Below are 19088 nucleotides of genomic sequence, written 5' to 3' on the forward strand. Positions count from 1 at the left end.
CTTGTATTACTTAAACATCTTAACAATAAATTCTAAATGATAAAATCCCTGTATAAAGTTGAAAAAAGAAATTAGTTTAAAAGTTCACACAGGTCAAACGCAAGTTTATTTTATGCTTTTCCATATTGCATGTTGAACATGTTAATAGCTAAGGGATAAATGCTAATTATTCATGCAACATATGTTGATTAGTATGTTAATAGAGCCTAAGAAGACTATAGGCTTGTGAGGATTTGTTTAGTTTGTCGTTTTAACATGAGCAATACAAATCTGTGATCTACTGAAGTGCTATTGATGATACATTTGTTATATTCCTCAGATGAAAACACTGGCAGCTGATGAGAAGAAGTTTCAGCAGCAAATCATGGCCCAACAGAAGAAAGAGCTCACCACCTTCCTTGACAACCAGAAGAAGCAGTACAAGCTGTGCAAGGAGAAGATCAAAGAGGTCACTGTCAAGATCCTCCAAGTTAACATGAAACTAAAATTGACCTCAACTGTTCCTTATCTCCTAAGAATATTTGTTATTCCAAAGAAATCAAGCATCATACATTTCATTTCTTATATATTTCTGAATATCGTGTTTCACCTGGATAATTGTCACATTACAGAAGTAGTGTGTTGCAATGTTTTATATGTTCTGTAATGAGGATGTTTAGTCTGAAACCACTGTCACCCATGTCTCATCTCATGGTCTTTGTGACTCTTAAATTTAGGAAATGAGTGAAGACCACAGCACGCCTAAGAAAGAGAAACAGGAGAGGCTGTCCAAGCATAAGGAGAATATCCAGCACTCTCAGGCTGAAGAAGAGGCTCAGCTCCTGGGTCAGCAGAGGTCTTTCTACGACAGGAACTGCAGGGCCTTCAAACGCAAGATCATGATCAAGAGGCATGAGTTTGAGCAAGAGCAGTTACGAGAGGTAGGGATGAAATGCTTCAAGTAGGAAATAGACAAATCACTGCCTAGGACACCTCTCTCTCTCTCTCTCTCTCTCTCTCTCTCTCTCTCTCTCTCTCTCTCTCTCTCTCTCTCTCTATCTCTCTATCTCGCTCTCTTTCTCCTCATGCTCTCTCTGTGAGATATTATATATATATAATATTTCAAAGGTTTGGGGTCAGTATGTTTTTTATATGCATAAAGAAATTAAAGCTTTTTTCAGCAAGGTCACACAGAGATTATAATTAGAAATGTTTATTTTAAATAAATGCTGTTCTTTTGAACGTTCTATTCATCAAACAATCCTATAATTAGCAGCACAACTGTTTTCAACATTGATGGTAATCTTGAGCAGCAAATCAGTATATTAGAATGATTTTTGAAGGACACGTGACACTGAAGAATAAAGTAATGATGCAGAAAATTCAGCTTTGCAGGTATTTTTTTAATTGTAGTAATATTTTACAATATTACTGTATTTTAAATGAAATAAATGTAAAATTGGTGAGCATAAAATACTACTTTCACAAACCAAAAAAATCTTAATGACCCCAAACTTTTGAAAGGTATTATACAGTATACGTATATATGTTTATTCCTTTGAATCATATTTTGGGCTTTTCCCAGGGTTAATGCAAAATTTAAACCTTTTCTCAGGGTTGATTTAAATAATCTGATTTGAAAATAAGTAATGCAGCAATGTGCAAATCTCTTAATCTAGCACTTTAATCAGCAGGAAATCTTCGGAAGTATTACCGAATCGAAACCCATTTATGGTCTATAGAACAGCCAGTGGTGGGAAGGTTACTTTGCAAATGTAATGGATTACAGATTACAAGTTACCCTATTTAAAATGTAATAAGTAGTGCAATTTTTTCAATTATTTTATTAAAGTAATGTAAAATGACGTCATTACTTTTTGATTACTTTTCTAATTTCCAGCACTGGAACACATTTTTATAATTTGCCATGGTGGCAGCTCTCAGACAGGTTGTAGGCTAAAGCTTCCAGCGGCAATATGGATTGATGTAATTGGCGGACATGGTGCCTGAAATTCAAATAAGAATCAATCAAAAGCATCAGACATGGCTTCACTAAATGGCCTTTAAATGGCAGGATTCATGCACATTAAAAACAGGCAAAGCAACAAATTAATATTATTCAACATATCCTAGATTTTTACAGAAAATATTCAGATGTAACCTCTTTGTAATTATTAACATCTTCAACTGTAAGTAACTGTTAAAGGTTACTATTACACATTTTTTCTTCTCAGTAACTATAACTGATTACATTTACATGTACTTTGTAATTAAATTATGTAATCTAGTTACATGTAAGTAGTTACTCCCCAACACTGAGAACAGCAAACATGACGATGCAAAATCCAGTGATTTGGAGTCCTGGTCCAAATTTTGGATGTCTTCCTTATTTGACGCTCTGTTCTGGCCTTGAAGCCTACTAATCTACTAATTGTGAGACACTTATTAACATATTATTATGTTTCATGTATGCAATCATACTTTTATTATGGTTGCACATACTTATGATTAGTTTTTGTGTGTGTAATTCATCCCCTGAATGGTTTGTTGAAGAGGTGTTTGTTATTACTTAAGGTGTTCTAAGTGATCAGTGTGATGGGAAAGCCATTTCTAGCGAATAGAATATCAGTATTTTGTGTTTGAGAGGTGAATGCTCAAAAGAGCTAGTCTATATGAAATCTATAAATATCTTGGATACATAGGATCATGCTAAACAAGTCTCATAAAACACCAATCATTTTCTGAAGGATATATAAAAATCCAGTCATTAATTGTAGTAGATTTAATAGACAGGCACTGTTATTTGAATAACTGAAATTGGATTTGACATAAGAGAAAACTGGATTTTAATTGAATGGTCAGCCAATGTAATATTTTCTGTTTTTGACTGTCAGGAGTTAAATAAAAAAAAGACCCAGAAGGAAATGGAGCACGCCATGTTGATCAGACAAGACGAGTCGACCCAAGAACTTGAACACAGACAGCTGAAGACGCTACAGAAACTTCGCATGGATCTGATCCGACTGCAGCACCAAACAGAGCTGGAGAACCAGATCGAATACAACAACCGTAGAGAAAGAGAACTGCACAGGAAACATGTGCTTGAACTACGGCAGCAGCCCAAGAACCTCAAGGTGCCACCGACCGTGGAAAACATTTCTTATTACTTAGCTATATATAGTATGAATTTAACCTACAAAATTTATGTAGGTCTCCTTTTTTCTCTGACTGTAGTTGCAAAATTAACCTTGATTTTTTTTAGAAACTGGGTAGATATTAGGAACATTTGCAGGTCCGTAGAGACTGATGATAATGGTACTATGATGTATTCATCTGAGAAACGTTTAAACATTTCATTGCATTGGCACTTTGTACATTTAAATCTAAAAAAGCGATTACACTTTACAATAAGTTTCTATTTGTTAACATTAGTTAATTTGATGAATACTTCTAAAGCATTTATTAATACTAGTTCATGTTAAGGTCAACATTTACTAATACATTATTAAAATCAAATAAAAGTTGTATCTATTAATATTATTTAATGGATCTAAGCCAACATGATCTAACAGATGTTTTTGTTAATGTTAACTAATTGGTCTAAATAAAACAAACAATTTTGAGACAATACACATATTTATGATAGTTTTTGCCCTGATAAGACTGTCAGTTTGTGTTTATACAACTCTGAGTTGTGTGTCCCGCAGGCTATGGAGCTCCAGATAAAGAAACAGTTCCAGGATACATGTAAAGTCCAGACAAAACAGTACAAGGCCCTGCGGCACCATCAGCTAGAGGTGACCCCCAAAAGCGAGCACAAGACAGTGCTGAAAGCCCTGAAGGATGAGCAGACGCGGAAACTGGCCATCCTTGCCGAGCAGTACGAGCAGAGCATCAACGAGATGATGGCATCACAGGCAGTGAGTGAAGAAATTACACTGTTAATCATTATAAGGGCCAAGAAGAAGCGTTACATTAAAGGTGTCCTGTCTGATCATTTAGTCCCTATCCCTACCGCTAAACCTAACCCCACCCACAATATATCCCTAAAGTCAGAGGGAAATGAAAGGTGAATAACACTAATATAGAAGCACCTAACCCTGGTTGTAAGTCTAAACTTGACATGAACTTTAAAAATGTTCCTCAAATCTGATTGGTTGATTGATTCAGGAACATGTTTTACTTTGTGAAATCACATTCACTTTGGAATGATATTCACAAATCATTTAGCATCCATATTTAAAGGTTTTGAGTAAAATAGCACAAACATCGAATAATATTGTAGTGATATTTAAAATGCAATTGTTTTTTTTTCTTCTAAAATATGAGTTCTGAGTGCAACAGACAGGTTCTTGAAATTAAAACTACATTCATTTTCTGCATAGGGAAATTGATTTTTAACAATAACTTATAAACCTGTTTAAAAATAACTTATAGACCTGTTGTGAGCTCAGAGTTGTTAATTGATGGTATGTGCTTTCATTGAAGTTGTCATTTTCAACTAATTTTTAAAATAATCGAGTTTAATAGCTCAATTTGTGGTGGAAAACTACATTACCCATTATGCCATACAGAAAGGTTCTCCAATCATAGTCTCGCAAATTTGACTAATGCTATCAAATCAATTATTTGCATCCAAAATAAAAGTTTATTTTTATATTATATAAGTTTGTGTACTGTGTGTAATTATTATGTATATAAAAATATACATGCATGCATGTATATATTTAAGTTTGTTTTTATATTGATATTTAATATACATTATATAAATATACATGCAAAAATGTCTTAAATTTATACATGAATGTGTGTGTATTTATATATACATAATAATTATACACAGTACACACAAGTATATTATGTAAACACAAACTCTGGATGCAATTAATCACAATTAATCAATTTGACAGCACTTTTATCCAACACTTTTTGCTTCAAATCAAAGTGTGTAAGATTGTAATTCACCATGTAGCCGTTTTGTTTGCTTCGTGGAAAAAAGATTTCATGTCGTCCTTAAAATGCAACACAAAACGTGTTATTTATTAGCTGTTTTGGAAAAGCAAAAGTAAGTTGTTGTTTTTTTTTGTTAGTTTATTCAGATTTAAATTTAACATAAACAAGGGCTCCCTTCTGTTTGAAATTCCAGTCTCAGCCCGTTGCCCATACAAGAAAGCCATTGATGGTTAACCGAAACTGTGCTGTAGTGTCAGCAGTACTCTGAGGCTCACGTACTCACTTTTGTGTTTTTGTGTAGCTACGTCTGGATGAGGCTCAGGAGGCGGAGTGCCAGGCACTGAGGCAGCAGCTGCAGCAGGAGATGGAGTTACTCAATGCTTACCAGAGCAAGATCAAGATTCAGACCGAGGCTCAGCACGAGCGCGAGCTACAGAAACTGGAGCAGAAAGTCTCACTGCGCAGAGCACACCTTGAACAGAAGGTCTAGTTATTATCCTCTTTTATTACCCAGACTCTATATAAGAGTATATCATCAATAGTGGTCTGCCATTATAGGATTTTTAGTCACGCTTTAGATTAGTGTCATATTCTCACTATTAACTAAATATTAAAGGGGTGGTTTCATTCGATTTCACTTTTTTTTTTACTTTAGTTAGTGTGTAATGTTTCTGCTTGAGCATAAACAGTATCTGCAAAGTTACAGCGCTGAAAGTTCAATGCAAACGGAGATATTGTCTTTTAAAATTACGGCAATTTATTGCCTACAAAAACGGCCGGTTTGGACTACAACGAGCTTCTTCCCGGGTTGGTGACATCTAAACCCTTGCTAGTCTCCGCAGATTTGACTTCTGCCAGTTATGGTAAGGGGCGTGACGTTTCCGGACAACCTGTGCTTGGCACTTCAGCCAATAAAAATACATCAAACTACATTTGGCCATCTAACCAATCTAAGACTTTAGTTTTTTTGGAGGGAAGCAAACAAGCCGTTCAAAGGATAGTGGAGACAGCGGTGTGGAATAAAGGTCAAATATAAGAAAATGTGGTGTTTTTAAAAAAAAAAAGTATTAAGACATGTTAAATTGTGCCCCATAAACACAACCAAGCCCCAAAAAACACGCAACCACCCCTTTAACTATGACTTTTACCTCCTAATTAATGATTATTAATAGTTAGGTTGGCAGATGGTAAATGGTAAATAGACTGCATTTATATAGCGCTTTTAACAGACCTATGGCCATCCAGTGCTTTACATATCGCTGGAGGCAGACGATTCGCTGTGGTGACCCCTGAAGGGAACAACCGAAAGAAGACGAAGAATAGTTAGGTAGTTCTTAAGTTGTAGATAGTTGTTAAGTTTGTGTTGGATTGGATTAAGGGATGTAGAATATGGTCATGCAGAAAAAGGCATAAATATGCACTTTATAAGTACTAATATAAACAGCCAATATTCTAGAAATGTATCCTAATAATATCCTGCCACTCTGCTAATAAGAAGCTATAATAGTGAGAATTGGACACTAAACTAAAGTGGTACCTGATTTTCAATGGAAAGCATTCATCTAGAGAGCAGGGTATTTATTCAGCAGTTCATATAAATATATATTAATATAAGATTTATCATCACTCTGTCTTCTCTGCACCAATAAGCTGGTGTGTGGTTCTGTATATATGGCTACCATCGCATAATCCAGATGGATGCTGCACATTGGTGGTGGTTTAGGAGATTCTTTCATTTTAAGTGCAGAGTAAAGCACTATATAAATGTAATTATTCGTAACATTTATTAAAATGTACTTTTTTTATTTGTGGTAAAAGTGTGGTAACTTTTATACTTTATTTTATTGTATATTTAATGCAGCAAATAGATCAATAAGATTTTATTTTGAAAGAAATACTTTTGATAATTGTATTTAGCAAGGATGCCTTAAAGGGATAGTTCAGCCAAAAATGAAAATGACCCCATGATTTACTCACCCTCTAGCCATCATAGGTGTATATAAATGACTGACCATCATATTGCTTCAGAAGACTCTTCATATATACAAGTCCTTCTAAAAAAATAGCATATTGTGATAAAGTTCATTATTTTCCATAATGTAATGATAAAAAATAAACTTTCATATATTTTAGATTCATTGCGCACCAACTGATCTCAAAAAACTATCTCAAAAAATTAGCATATTTCATCCGACCAATAAAAGAAAAGGGTTTTTAATACAAAAAAAGTCAACCTTCAAATAATTATGTTCAGTTATGCACTCAATACTTGGTCGGGAATCCTTTTGCAGAAATGACTGCTTCAATGCGGCATGGCATGGAGGCGATCAGCCTGTGGCACTGCTGAGGTGTTATGGAGGCCCAGGATGCTTCGATAGCGGCCTTAAGCTCATCCAGAGTGTTGGGTCTTGCGTCTCTCAACTTTCTCTTCACAATATCTCACAGATTCTCTATGGGGTTGAGGTCAGGAGAGTTGGCAGGCCAATTGAGCGCAGTAATACCATGGTCAGTAAACCATTTACCAGTGGTTTTGGCCTTGTGAGCAGGTGCCAGGTCGTGCTCAAAAACGAAATCTTCATCTTCATAAAGCTTTTCAGCAGATGGAAGCATGAATCCTCCTGATAGCTAGCTGCGTTGACCCTGCCCTTGATAAAACACAGTGGACCAACACCAGCAGCTGACATGGCACCCCAGACCATCACTGACTGTGGGTACTTGACACTGGACTTCAGGCATTTTGGAATTTCCTTCCCCCCAGTCTTCCTCCAGACTCTGGCACCTTGATTTCCGAATGACATGCAAAATTTGCTTTCATCCGAAAAAAGTACTTTGGACCACTGAGCAACAGTCCAGTGCTGCTTCTCTGTAGCCCACAGGGGCTTGACCTGGGGAATGCGGCACCTATAGCCTATTTCCTGCACACGCCTGTGCACGGTTGCTCTGGATGTTTCTACTCCAGACTCAGTCCACTGCTTCCGCAGGTCCCCCAAGGTCTGGAATCGGTCCTTCTCCACAATCTTCCTCAGGGTCCGGTCACCTCTTCTCGTTGTGCAGCGTTTTTTACCACACTTTTTCCTTCCCACAGACTTCCCACTGAGGTGCCTTGATGCAGCACTCTGGGAACAGCCTATTCGTTCAGAAATTTCTTTCTGTGTCTTACCCTCTCGCTTGAGGGTGTCAATGATGGCCGTCTGGACAGGGTCGGGTCGGCAGTCTTACCCATGATTGTGGCTTTGAGTAATGAACCAGGCTGGGAGTTTTTAAAAGCCTCAGGAATCTTTTGCAGGTGTTTAGAGTTAATTAGTTGATTCAGATGATTAGGATAATAGCTAGTTTAGAGAACCTTTTCATGATATGCTAATTTTTTGAGACAGGAATTTGGGGTTTTCATGAGCTGTATGCCAAAATCATCAGTATTAAAACAATAAAAGACCTGAAATATTTCAGTTGGAGTGCAATGAATCTAAAATATATGAAAGTTTTATTTTTATCATTACATTATGGAAAATAATTCACTTTATTTAACTTTATCACAATATGCTAATTTTTTGAGAAGGACCTGTATTGCTTATATATGAACACACACACACACACACACACACACACACATATAAAAATCAGTCAATCCCTCCTTAAAAATGAACTTTCCAGGCAAGCTCCAAAAGCTACTTTACTCCATTATTTGGATTATTCTTTGGGGTTAAATACATCACATGGACAAGCTAATTTGAAGTCTAACTTTATTTTTGCTGTTTGTAATGAGTTCATAGATTAAAGGGAAGAAAGAAATCAGTATCATCTCATTTAAAAGTCCTGTTTCAAATGTACATACTATGTACTCATTGTGGTAATGACACTAACTAATAACTAGGCACTAACCCTAAACCTTAAACCATGTTGTTGCCTTGCATTACTCAATATTAGCGTGGGATACACTGTAAGTACATGTACTGTAAAATAAAGTCTAACCCCTGACACCAAAAGCCTTAATTTCAGGGATAATGTAGTCTATCATGGAAAGATCTGTACTAGTAACCAAAATCCTGTAGGTTCGTTCACACTTCTGTTGGTTTGACACCCTTTTGCTTCTGTCTTGTGTTCTTAGATTGAAGAGGAGCTGGCTTCTCTTCAGAAAGAGCGCACTGACCGAATCAAACACCTGCTGGACCGCCAGGAGAGAGAAATCGATGCCTTCGACATGGAGAGCCTTCGTATGGGTTTCAATAACTTGGGTGCTTTGGACTACCCTAAAGATGACTACAGATGAGACCATAACACTCCACCATCCTCCCGCTTTCCTGGTCACCTGCCTTTTTTCCCTTCCCCTTTTTTTTTTTGGAGCCGTTTTTGCTACTGACAGTCCGATCAATCCTCTGGGCTGGTGCCTGCACAGGCCTTACACATTTGAGGCGCCCTCTGCAAGACAACATGCTGGATAACGTCCTTTAGTTGTCTCTTTTTATATATAAACATTATATACGAGACGATTACATCTGTCACCGTGTTGATGTCAATGTTTTCTCGTGCAATGATAACACTTTCAGTGTAACTAAAATGAAAAATAGAGATTTCAAGACAAAAGCAATACGAGCCAGGGGTTTGTATTGCTGATTTTAATGCAGATGCACCTGTGCACCGTTTTAGTTCCTTTTGCAGATGTTTTGATGGGCTGTGTGATTTAAGGATTTTTTTTAACTATTTTAGTTTTTTGCAGCCTCCTGCTGCTTGAATCTCTTTTTGGTATTTATTCACCCAGAAAAATAATGAAAATTACCTTTTATTAAGTATTGAAAGAATTTGATAAAGTTTGCATATAACACAATGTACATATTTGATAGTTGCATCTGTGACTCTGAGATTCCTATGGTATTCAACCATTTTTTTTTTTTTTTTAGAGAGAACAGTGCATTCATATGTACAATACCGTAATTCACCTCAGCTGAGGTGCACAATGTGAATAATACATATGTGAATCCTAAACTCGTGGTACCTGCACAAAGGGCTGAAGGGGAAGGGACATGTATTTTGTGTATAGAAGGATTTATGGAGAACTTTTACTTATTTTCCTATTACATTTTAACTGAATTTCAATTTCTTTTTATATATATACATACACATCTATATATAATAAATGTTTCGCCACCCTTTCCCTCCTGCAGTTACTGGTGAAATTGCCTCAATGGCCTCTTATTTCATGACGCTGTTTGGTTCTCTGCATCTTCCAGCCGTGTATTTTCTACAAAGTCAAATTAGTGGATAAAACGCTTTACTGTCGCATGCACTTTACATTTGTTTTCAGGTTAAGAGGCATGATTCCGTCAGAGCTTTTAATTATATTTGTAAATAAAGTGCTCATCACACAAGCTACGTCTTTCCATAGTCTGATTTTATTATCCAGGATGTGTCCATTTCCAATATATAGGGGTGAGAAATCCGTCAAATTAAAGGTGCAGCCAAAATTACAACACAAGGCAGTCCAAATGCTTCTGAGCAAAGAGACATAAATGAAGGCATAGATTGAAGTTGCTTAATTTCAATTCAACTAGAACAAGATATGACTTGAATATTACAATTTCTACAATAATTTAAAGCAAAACGCTGTCTCTCTAGTTCATTCGTTTCATTTTTGAAAAAGCTGAATTGAAAATATACAGAGTCAAGCTCTGAACAGAATAAACTGCAATAACATGGTCCTTATTTGCCGGCCAGCTGTTCATAAAGTTTGGGTACGTAGTCGTCCCACTCTGCCTGGAAGCAAGACCCTGCGAGCGGAGCACCAAGGCCGTATTTCTTGCGGAAACTCTGGATCTTGAATTTTCCACGGTTGTCTCCAGAGCGATTAGTGAGGACGCGTTCGGTGCAGCTGATGCTATCTGACTGCTCGTAAACCAGCCACACGTAACGATGGAGACCTGAGGAAAGCATACACAAACTTGTTACTTTACTTATTGGCTACAATATATGAAATGACATTTAAGGCAGTCAATAGGTGTATTCCACTTAAAGGGACAGTTCAGGACAGACATTTTCAAGTGAAAATTCTGTGATTAACATTAATTACACTTCGTTTCAAATCCATAAGACATTCGATAATCTTCGGAACACAAATTAAGATCTTGTAGATGAAATCGGAGAGCTTTCTGTCCCTCCATTGACAGCTGCGTAACTACCACTTTGACACTTTAAAAAGTTCAGAAAAGATGGCAAAAATAATCCATATGAATTTTTTCCATAACTTTACCTTTAATCCATAACAGTTTTTCTGAAGAGACTCAATTGCTTAATATGATGGTTTTATTCTGTTTTTCTATTGAACTTTTCCTCACTCTGTTTAGCTTTGCTGTTTAATCCTAAATAAAGAAATGTACTTACTATGAACAGATTTAATGCATGCTTTTATTCACATATGAACATTGATCAGCGAACCTAAACAAAAGCACAAGAACAAACCTCTTGTGTAAGCTTAAATGGGCTGCACAACACAATGAACCTCATTGGTTCTTGCGGAAGCTCAAATGTGCTGCGTAACACAAGAATGAACCTCATTGGTTCTTGCGGAAGCTCAAATGTGCTGCGTAACACAAGAATGAACCTCATTGGTTCTTGCGGAAGCTCAAATGTGCTGCGTAACACAAGAATGAACCTCTTTGGTTCTTGCGGAAGCTCAAATGTGCTGCGTAACACAAGAATGAACCTCATTGGTTCTTGCGGAAGCTCAAATGTGCTGCGTAACACAAGAATGAACCTCATTGGTTCTTGCGGAAGCTCAAATGTGCTGCGTAACACAAGAATGAACCTCTTTGGTTCTTGCGGAAGCTCAAATGTGCTGCGTAACACAAGAATGAACCTCATTGCTGATGCGTTGATGATTGTTTATATGTGAATAAAAGGCTCAATTCAATCTGTTCATCAAATAAAGCAATCGTATATCTTCAGAAAATTTGGACTAAACCGCTCAATTCACATGATTTCGTTTTGAAGATTCAAAATGCTAGTTGTGTAGCTGTCAATGTAAGGACATGAGGTAATTAATGACAGAATTTTTGGGTGAACTATCCCTAGTTGAGGCTAAATTTAACCGGACAACAAGCCGCCTAGTTAAGGGAGGAGTTGAAAAGAGACGTGAAGTAAGACACTTTTTCAGCTTCCCGTGGTGACACTCGCAAAGTGTTTGCATACTTGATCACAGATGAAGTGGATTGGATGCAATATGTCAGATGCACTGATGTTTTCATGTGCTAACAGTAACATTTTTCATTCAATACTTTGTGTACAGCTTACTATATTGCCTGTAACATATACCAAATAAAAACATGGAATTTATGAACCGGATTTAGTAAACAGGGCAAAATAGCAAGAGTGCAATTAAAAAAAAAAAAAAAAAAAAAAGCGCTGATGGGAGTGGAAAGTTCTGCACGTGATCATCTGACAACGTGCAAATAAAGAACACAGACACAACTAGATCATTTCCGTAATGACCAATCTACCAAGAGCAGCGCAAATTAGCGTCTGGTTTAAGACATGATTTTTTGGGGGTGTTAAATAATGGCAAAAATACCAGCAACCTTGGGTGATTCACTTAAATACTCTTCTCCCATTAATTTTGTGTCTGAAAGTGAAACTCCAACAAACGCATATGCAAATAAGGTCAGCCACAAAAATGCGCTAATGTCTTTATTAAATTCTGACAGCAGTTTTGTAACGCCAAAGGAAGGTTTGCGGCTTTGCGCTGATGCAAGCTGTTAGTAAATCTGACCCTAAATGTTTTAGCTATTTTATTTTTTATAAGCATGACACAATATAACATTATAAATATTTATACTTATAAAAATATGAATTTGCAAGTGTTAGTGAAACTGAAGGTGTCATATAAAGAAAAACCTGTCAAGAATTGTAACTGGCATGCAATGCTTCAAGCCTGATGGCATTCGGTCTGTGCAGTCTAACTTGGCTAGCTTAGTTGGGGACACTAAAATTTCAGTTTTCAACTAAATATCCAAATAAAAGGAATTAGTAAATGAACTGTATCAACTATATCCCTGATCTGATCACATTGTCGCTATATGATACATTTAAATTAAAATCGTCATTGTAAAAGCGCTACATAAATAAAGTTGTCTTGCCTTGACTTGCAGTGCCGCATGAGGTCGAGCACACTTAATCTGAGCTCTCACCTGTTCCCTTCGGGGGTCCTGCACCAACGTAGTCAGACATGACACATCCACTGGAGACGTCATTTCCTTTCATGTTGACAACAAGGAAGTGGTGCCATTCCCTGAGATTAAACGCAACAATTTTAGCAGATATCAGTATCCTGACCTGTTTGTCTATGCTTGCAAATCCCTTTGTTTGCGATTGTAGTTCATCATCTTTGGTTTAGTTCTGATACAATGAATACAGCTGATTGATCTGGAAAGTGGAAACATACCGAAATTTGGGGTCTTTTCGGCTGGGTGCATCTGGATCGGTCATGGCCAATGTGTAGAGCTTACTGGGGTCACATCCCTCCCACTCAATGGATGTGGGCCGATTCTGCACCTGCGAAATGAAAGTGAAACAACAAAGATGCAAATAAGTTTTAAAGCAGCTTGAGATGACAAACAGTACATTTTACTATATATTAATAATACACTTACAAATGATATAGTTTGTTTTACACAAACTTGACAGCATATATTAATATGCATTATATTTTTTATTTTTTTTATTTTTTATATTTAATTAATTCAAAATATCTACCCAGGTAGAAGGGAAAGTGGTCACCATTTAACACCATTTATTCCCCCATGTTTTTTCACTTGGATAGTTCCAATTAATATAGCACAAAAATGCTGTTTAAAACCTTGTTTTTTTTAATATATGTTCCACTCCAGGAAGCTGCTGTCACTGCTTAACATACCAACAACCAATTAACTTGTACAATATGTATTTATACTGCATTTTATTATATGAATTATAATGCAACACAATTCCAAATACGTCTTATTGCACGACAGCTAACATTGCTTTAGGAAACACAATTTATTATTCTATATATACATAGAGAAAGACCCTAGCTGTACCAGCAAACAATACAGATTAAAAATTAAAATGTAGTATTTATTAGAATAATACATACACATAATGTAAAGTTTGGTGTAATTTTATTCATTCACTCGTATACGTATACTCAGCACGAGGTAACGTTAATGCAGATAAAAATCACATTTAGATCACGTGATCGAGCAATTTCTAGACAGATGCAACTTTGGCTGCGTGTGGCCCTTGTGCGCATTACATAACTACAGGCAAACTGCATTCTTTTTAACCCTCTTTAGTAAATGCAAATGCAAAAAGCAAACCTGCAACCTGCATTAAAATGACCCCCATTGTCTATTGCACACCTCGGAAAGTTATGCATGATGCAGTGAAGCACTGCTAGCCACAGACAGTGGCCTAATTCCTGCATGCGCGTGCATAGGGCTCTGACCTGAGTGGGTGTGAATACTTTCCCAAGCGCGTCAATTTCCAAAGTGCCATATTTGACCGTTAGAGGCTTGGCTGGGTGTTCCTCCACCTCTGTAAGAGCTAGAGAACCTGTCCATTCATTAATATCCACAGGCATGGTGACTCGCGGCTCTTGCGAGATAACAACACAGCAGAAAATAAGAGCTTCTGTCTCCCCCTACAGTTGTTTTATTGTGATTTTTCATTGAATTGTGTGAAGTCAACGGTATAGCCAATCAGCTTGCCGCATCTGACCTTCATCTTAATTTTGATTGGTCAGATGGTCTGTCAAACTGTTTTGGCCCGCCCCCTATTCTGAGCGTAATGGCAAGTTCGAGTCGTTTCCACGAATCGGTTCATTTGAACATTTTAGAGAAAGTTATTTACAGCATACATATAATTTGCATTTAATTTGTATTATTATTCATGTTTTAAAAGCATAGACTGTAAAAAATATGTTTAAAAGCAAACACTTTGTTCTTTTTAAACTTTTTACGATTCTTAACTGGTTTGGTGAACCAATTCATTCAAGTCATTGAAAAGATCCGACTCTAACGAACAAATTTGTTCACGAGAAACAGACGTCGCTGTTATGTATTGTAGTAGAGCTGACAGCGGTCAAGCTCAGCGCATTTCTATATGACTTTTCGTTTTGCAAACTCGTAATTGTAGTTCATAACCATCTATTAAAACTAGACTCGAGCCATACTAGACTTAGTGTCATAATGTGAAATAAAAAAATAATGGTAAAACATTCACCCAGGCATCATTTAAGGCACCTAAAACGGTTGACAGGGGTCTTGCCTCTTTGACAGTATGGCTGCCTTCAGTAGAAGCAGTCAGAGGATAAGAGCTTTCAGGACATTAATATTTACAAGAAACTTTACAGGTAATGTTTATTGAATAGTAAGGTATATTGACGCAAAGCTTTTTCGTTCAGTTCCATTGCTTGAGATGGCAGTATTTGTAATCTCGTAATTTACCTGGTTTTGCAGCAATTTCATTGTTTAGTTTGTTTGTAACATCTTGTACTGTGTGTGTGTGTGTGTGTGTGTGTGTGTGTGTGTGTGTGTGTGTGTGTGTGTGTGTGTGTGTGTGTGTGTGTGTGTGTGTGTGTGTGTGTGTTTGTTTGTTTGTTTGTTTGTTTGTTTGTGTGTAGCAATGATGTCCAATGAAACTTGAAAGGCATGTTATAATACAATATATTATGAGCAAATAGAATTTAGTATCTGTATTTAAATGACTTTTACTCTTGATTCCAGCTGGAACATTTGATTATGATCTGGTGGTTATTGGTGGAGGCTCTGGAGGGTTGGCATGTTCAAAAGAAGGTATTTATCATCTGTTCTTTAGAGTTTTGTTTGGATTCTGTTCTTCATTTAAAGTTATCATGCCATTGTAGTTCATCTTCTTAATCCAATTTAAAGTACATTTGATGTTTTCTTTGCTTTGCTTTACTTTTTTCTGTTTCTTTTCTGGTTACAGCTGCCCAGTTAGGGCACAGAGTTGCTGTTTTGGACTATGTTGAACCTTCACTAAAAGGTACAGACAGACCCATTTACAGGTGTCATCTATTTCCTGGTTATGTATTTAATTCAAAACAACTAATCAGCTCATGCTGCCTTTAGGCACAAAGTGGGGTCTTGGTGGGACGTGTGTGAATGTCGGCTGTATTCCAAAGAAGCTTATGCATCAGGCGGCACTGCTTGGCACTGCTGTCAAAGATGCTAGGAAGTATGGTTGGCAAATACCAGAATCCCTATCACATGACTGGTGAGTTTTAGAGACCGCATGTAGAGATATTGCTTATAGCCAGAGCTGCCTTTTTGCAATAATAAGTGTAGTTTCACACTGTATAGAGCATGTTATGAAGTTCATATAATATTCAAGGTGAGTTTTTGTTTCAAAAACCAGATGCCTATTGCCTAACAGGTCAAATCCAATAATTTCACTAGAGGGCACTCCAGGTCTGATAAAAAGGCAATAGTTTTTAGTTCGCTGCATTTTTACTTATTATGGAGCCCTTAATACATTACTTTAAGGAGACAGATACATGTGTTAAAAGGTGTCTTTATTTAGCTATAATGTATATGCAGTGTTGGGAAAATTACTCTAACAAAGTAAGCATTTACTAGCTACAATTACATCTACAGATGTTTAATTAGATTACTGTACTAATTACTCTTTCTTAAAATTATTGAATTACTTATTTCTAATTGCATTCTAAATCCAATATCGACTAGTTGAACAATACAAGGATAGACATTAAACTGCTCTTTTAATTCTTTCAAATGCATAATGTACAATTGCATAAATAATTCTGGAACTAACAAAAGTATTTAAAGAGGATGTTACATTAAAAACAAATTTTAACATTAGATGTTACATTTTGATTTTAAATCCACTTTTGTTTTATATTATATAGATATATATTATTATATAGATATATATATTCTTTATATATAATTTTTCTATAGTCTATATAATGTTTAATGCAATTTTATCAGAAGTAACTGTAATTAATCCTTTTTTCCTTTATAATCTAACTTTTTTTAAAGAAAAATTATTATTATTATTATTATTATTATAGATTCATACTCCAGACCATTTTTTTACTGGTGGGTATTTTTATTATTATTATTAAATAAGGATAGCACAATAAAGTAAACTGTGACATATTATTATTATTATACCGAAAAATTCTTCATAAAGGGGACTACCAGTAAAATTGATTAAAATTTGGGACCAAAATTATTCAGACACTTTGACCTGACCATGTTTTGCTTAAAGCTGATGTCCGTAATTTTTTTTGTATTCAAGATTTACAAAAATTATATAATGAGAATGTACAACATGAATCCAAACCATGTTTTTGTCTTAGCCTGAATCATTATGGTATGTTTATATTGGGACTATTTCAGGCCGGTGTGGTAGGAACCGCTGCGGAGGAGCACAGTGTCTGTGTGACTCGCCATAGACATAAACAGAGAAGTAGCTCCGGCTGCAGTGTTCTTCCTCAAGACGCATACAGTTCTGTTTATTAACCGCTAAAAGTTACGGACTGCAGCTTTAAATGTTTTTTTCTTTAACTGCTAATGTGACCTTTACACCACAGACTGAACTAAATGAAGCATTGCTAGGTAATTGGTTGACCTAAATTGGTCTCATCTAATTGTGTACTTAAATTTAACAGCTGACAGAGGATTGGTTGATTGTAATCCATTACATGCCTTTCTATCAATGTTATCTGAAATTATCAAGATGAAATTGTTCTGACAGTATTCATATTTTTTTTAAACATTTTCTAAACTATAGCGGATAAACTGTGATCATATGAGAAATGTTGAAGGTGTCTGAATACATTTGGATTTGAGTGTATATTTATTTGTATTCTATCTCAGTTATCTCACTCTTGTCCTTTTTAGGTGTATTTTTGTAATCATTATACTTTTACATTTGTTTGCTATTGTCTCTTGAGATGTTTAATTTTTAACCCAAATGGTATTATGAAATAATCAGTAACACTTTACTATAAGCTCTTATTAGTTAATCCATGAATTAACTAACTATGAGCAATATATTTGTAACAAATTTAATTAATCTTTTTTTACATTAGTTAATAAAAATACAACTTTTCATTGTTAGTTCATATTAGGTCAGTTCTGTAAACAGATATAACTTTTTTATATCTTTAATTATGCTAAAGTAAGTAAATGATGGAATTAACATGAATTCAGATTAATATTTGCTTTGGTGCATTTTTTCATTGTTAGTTCATGTTAACTTATGTAAACTAAAATTAACAAATGAAGCTTGTATTGTAAATTGTTACCAATTAATCTCTTCTTATAGCACATTTAAATCATGTGCATTTGCTTCAACCTATTTCAGTTTTGGCAGTAAAAAGATGAAATATAAGATCTCAAATGCATGAGGCTTTCTGTTTGATATGTATTGTTGAAGTTTTTTATGTAATCTGTTGCAGGCCAACAATGGCTGAGGCTGTCCAGAACCATGTGCGGTCTCTGAACTGGGGCCACAGAGTGCAACTACAGGACAAGTACGTTTTATTATTAAAATAACATGGCTAAAATGTACTCATTCTGTGTGTGTGCCTGTTTGTGATTTATGAGGACACAAATTTGTATAACTACATGGGTATTACACTGGTATTACAACATAAATGCTGTTTATGAGGACATTTCAAATGTCCTCATATTTCAAACAGCTTTAAAATCAAACTAAATTAGGTTTTTGTGAAAATGTAAAAATGCAGAATGTTTCCTGTGATGGGTAGGTTTAGGAGCAGGGGTAGTGTAGGGGGATAGAAAATACGGTTTTTACAGTATAAAAACTATTACGCCTATGGAGAGTCCTTGTAGACCAACGTGTGTGTGTGTGTGTGTGTGTGTGTGTGTGTGTGTGTGTGTGTGTGTGTGTGTGTGTGTGTTCCATATCTGATCTTAACTTTATCATTTAAGCATTACACACACATACAGCATTAAACTAATTTCTTGCCTATGATTTTTTTTTACTAAAAATGAAATTATGAAAAAAAATTGTCACAACAAAACAATTTGAATTATGATGATTAATACATTAATTCCAACTCTCCCGTCATATTTAGCTGTAATATGATTCGTCACCATGGGCCACATGACCCTAAACGA

At 35.8% G+C, this 19088-nt stretch overlaps 3 protein-coding genes across 7 annotated transcripts in view; 2 read left to right on the forward strand and 1 right to left on the reverse strand.

The window, feature by feature from the left end:
- Positions 1-10079, forward strand: part of taok3a (TAO kinase 3a) — an 85986-nt gene extending 75907 nt beyond the window's left edge. For all 4 annotated transcript variants that reach the window (XM_067439413.1, XM_067439414.1, XM_067439415.1 and 1 more), the window contains 6 exons: positions 320-448; positions 717-920; positions 2874-3113; positions 3687-3899; positions 5234-5416; positions 9038-10079. In XM_067439413.1, coding sequence (XP_067295514.1) covers positions 320-448; positions 717-920; positions 2874-3113; positions 3687-3899; positions 5234-5416; positions 9038-9199 — 1131 coding nt within the window. In that variant the 3' untranslated portion in view covers positions 9200-10079. The remainder of the gene's footprint in view (positions 1-319; positions 449-716; positions 921-2873; positions 3114-3686; positions 3900-5233; positions 5417-9037) is intronic.
- A 218-nt stretch (positions 10080-10297) lies between these two features.
- On the reverse strand, positions 10298-14611 carry pebp1 (phosphatidylethanolamine binding protein 1). Its single transcript, XM_067439418.1, has 4 exons — positions 14402-14611; positions 13361-13470; positions 13107-13207; positions 10298-10844 (listed from the first exon to the last, which is right to left on the reverse strand). Exons 1-4 carry the CDS (start codon positions 14534-14536, stop codon positions 10627-10629), a joined length of 564 nt encoding a protein of 187 aa, XP_067295519.1. The 5' UTR covers positions 14537-14611; the 3' UTR covers positions 10298-10626.
- Positions 14612-14998: 387 nt separating this feature from the next.
- The window catches only part of txnrd2.2 (thioredoxin reductase 2, tandem duplicate 2), a 31061-nt gene continuing 26971 nt past the window's right edge, over positions 14999-19088 (forward strand). For both annotated transcript variants that reach the window (XM_067439419.1, XM_067439420.1), the window contains exons 1-5: positions 14999-15307; positions 15681-15749; positions 15904-15960; positions 16047-16191; positions 18404-18478. In XM_067439419.1, the coding sequence (XP_067295520.1) occupies positions 15235-15307; positions 15681-15749; positions 15904-15960; positions 16047-16191; positions 18404-18478 (419 nt within the window). In that variant the 5' untranslated portion in view covers positions 14999-15234. The remainder of the gene's footprint in view (positions 15308-15680; positions 15750-15903; positions 15961-16046; positions 16192-18403; positions 18479-19088) is intronic.

This window comes from Pseudorasbora parva, chromosome 3, assembly GCF_024679245.1.
Source record: "Pseudorasbora parva isolate DD20220531a chromosome 3, ASM2467924v1, whole genome shotgun sequence".
In the NCBI taxonomy this organism is placed as follows: Eukaryota; Metazoa; Chordata; class Actinopteri; order Cypriniformes; family Gobionidae; genus Pseudorasbora; species Pseudorasbora parva.

What these genes read in the sequence shown, in the direction of transcription:
- pebp1 (XM_067439418.1), bottom strand. Translation starts at nt 14,536, where the DNA reads ATGCCTGTGGATATTAATGAATGGACAGGTTCTCTAGCTCTTACAGAG. An exon ending in AAGTATTCACACCCACTCAG is followed by an intron (nt 13,471 to 14,401) that starts GTCAGAGCCCTA and finishes TTCATTTCGCAG; the next exon opens with GTGCAGAATCGGCCCACATC. An exon ending in CGAAAAGACCCCAAATTTCG is followed by an intron (nt 13,208 to 13,360) that starts GTATGTTTCCAC and finishes GTTTAATCTCAG; the next exon opens with GGAATGGCACCACTTCCTTG.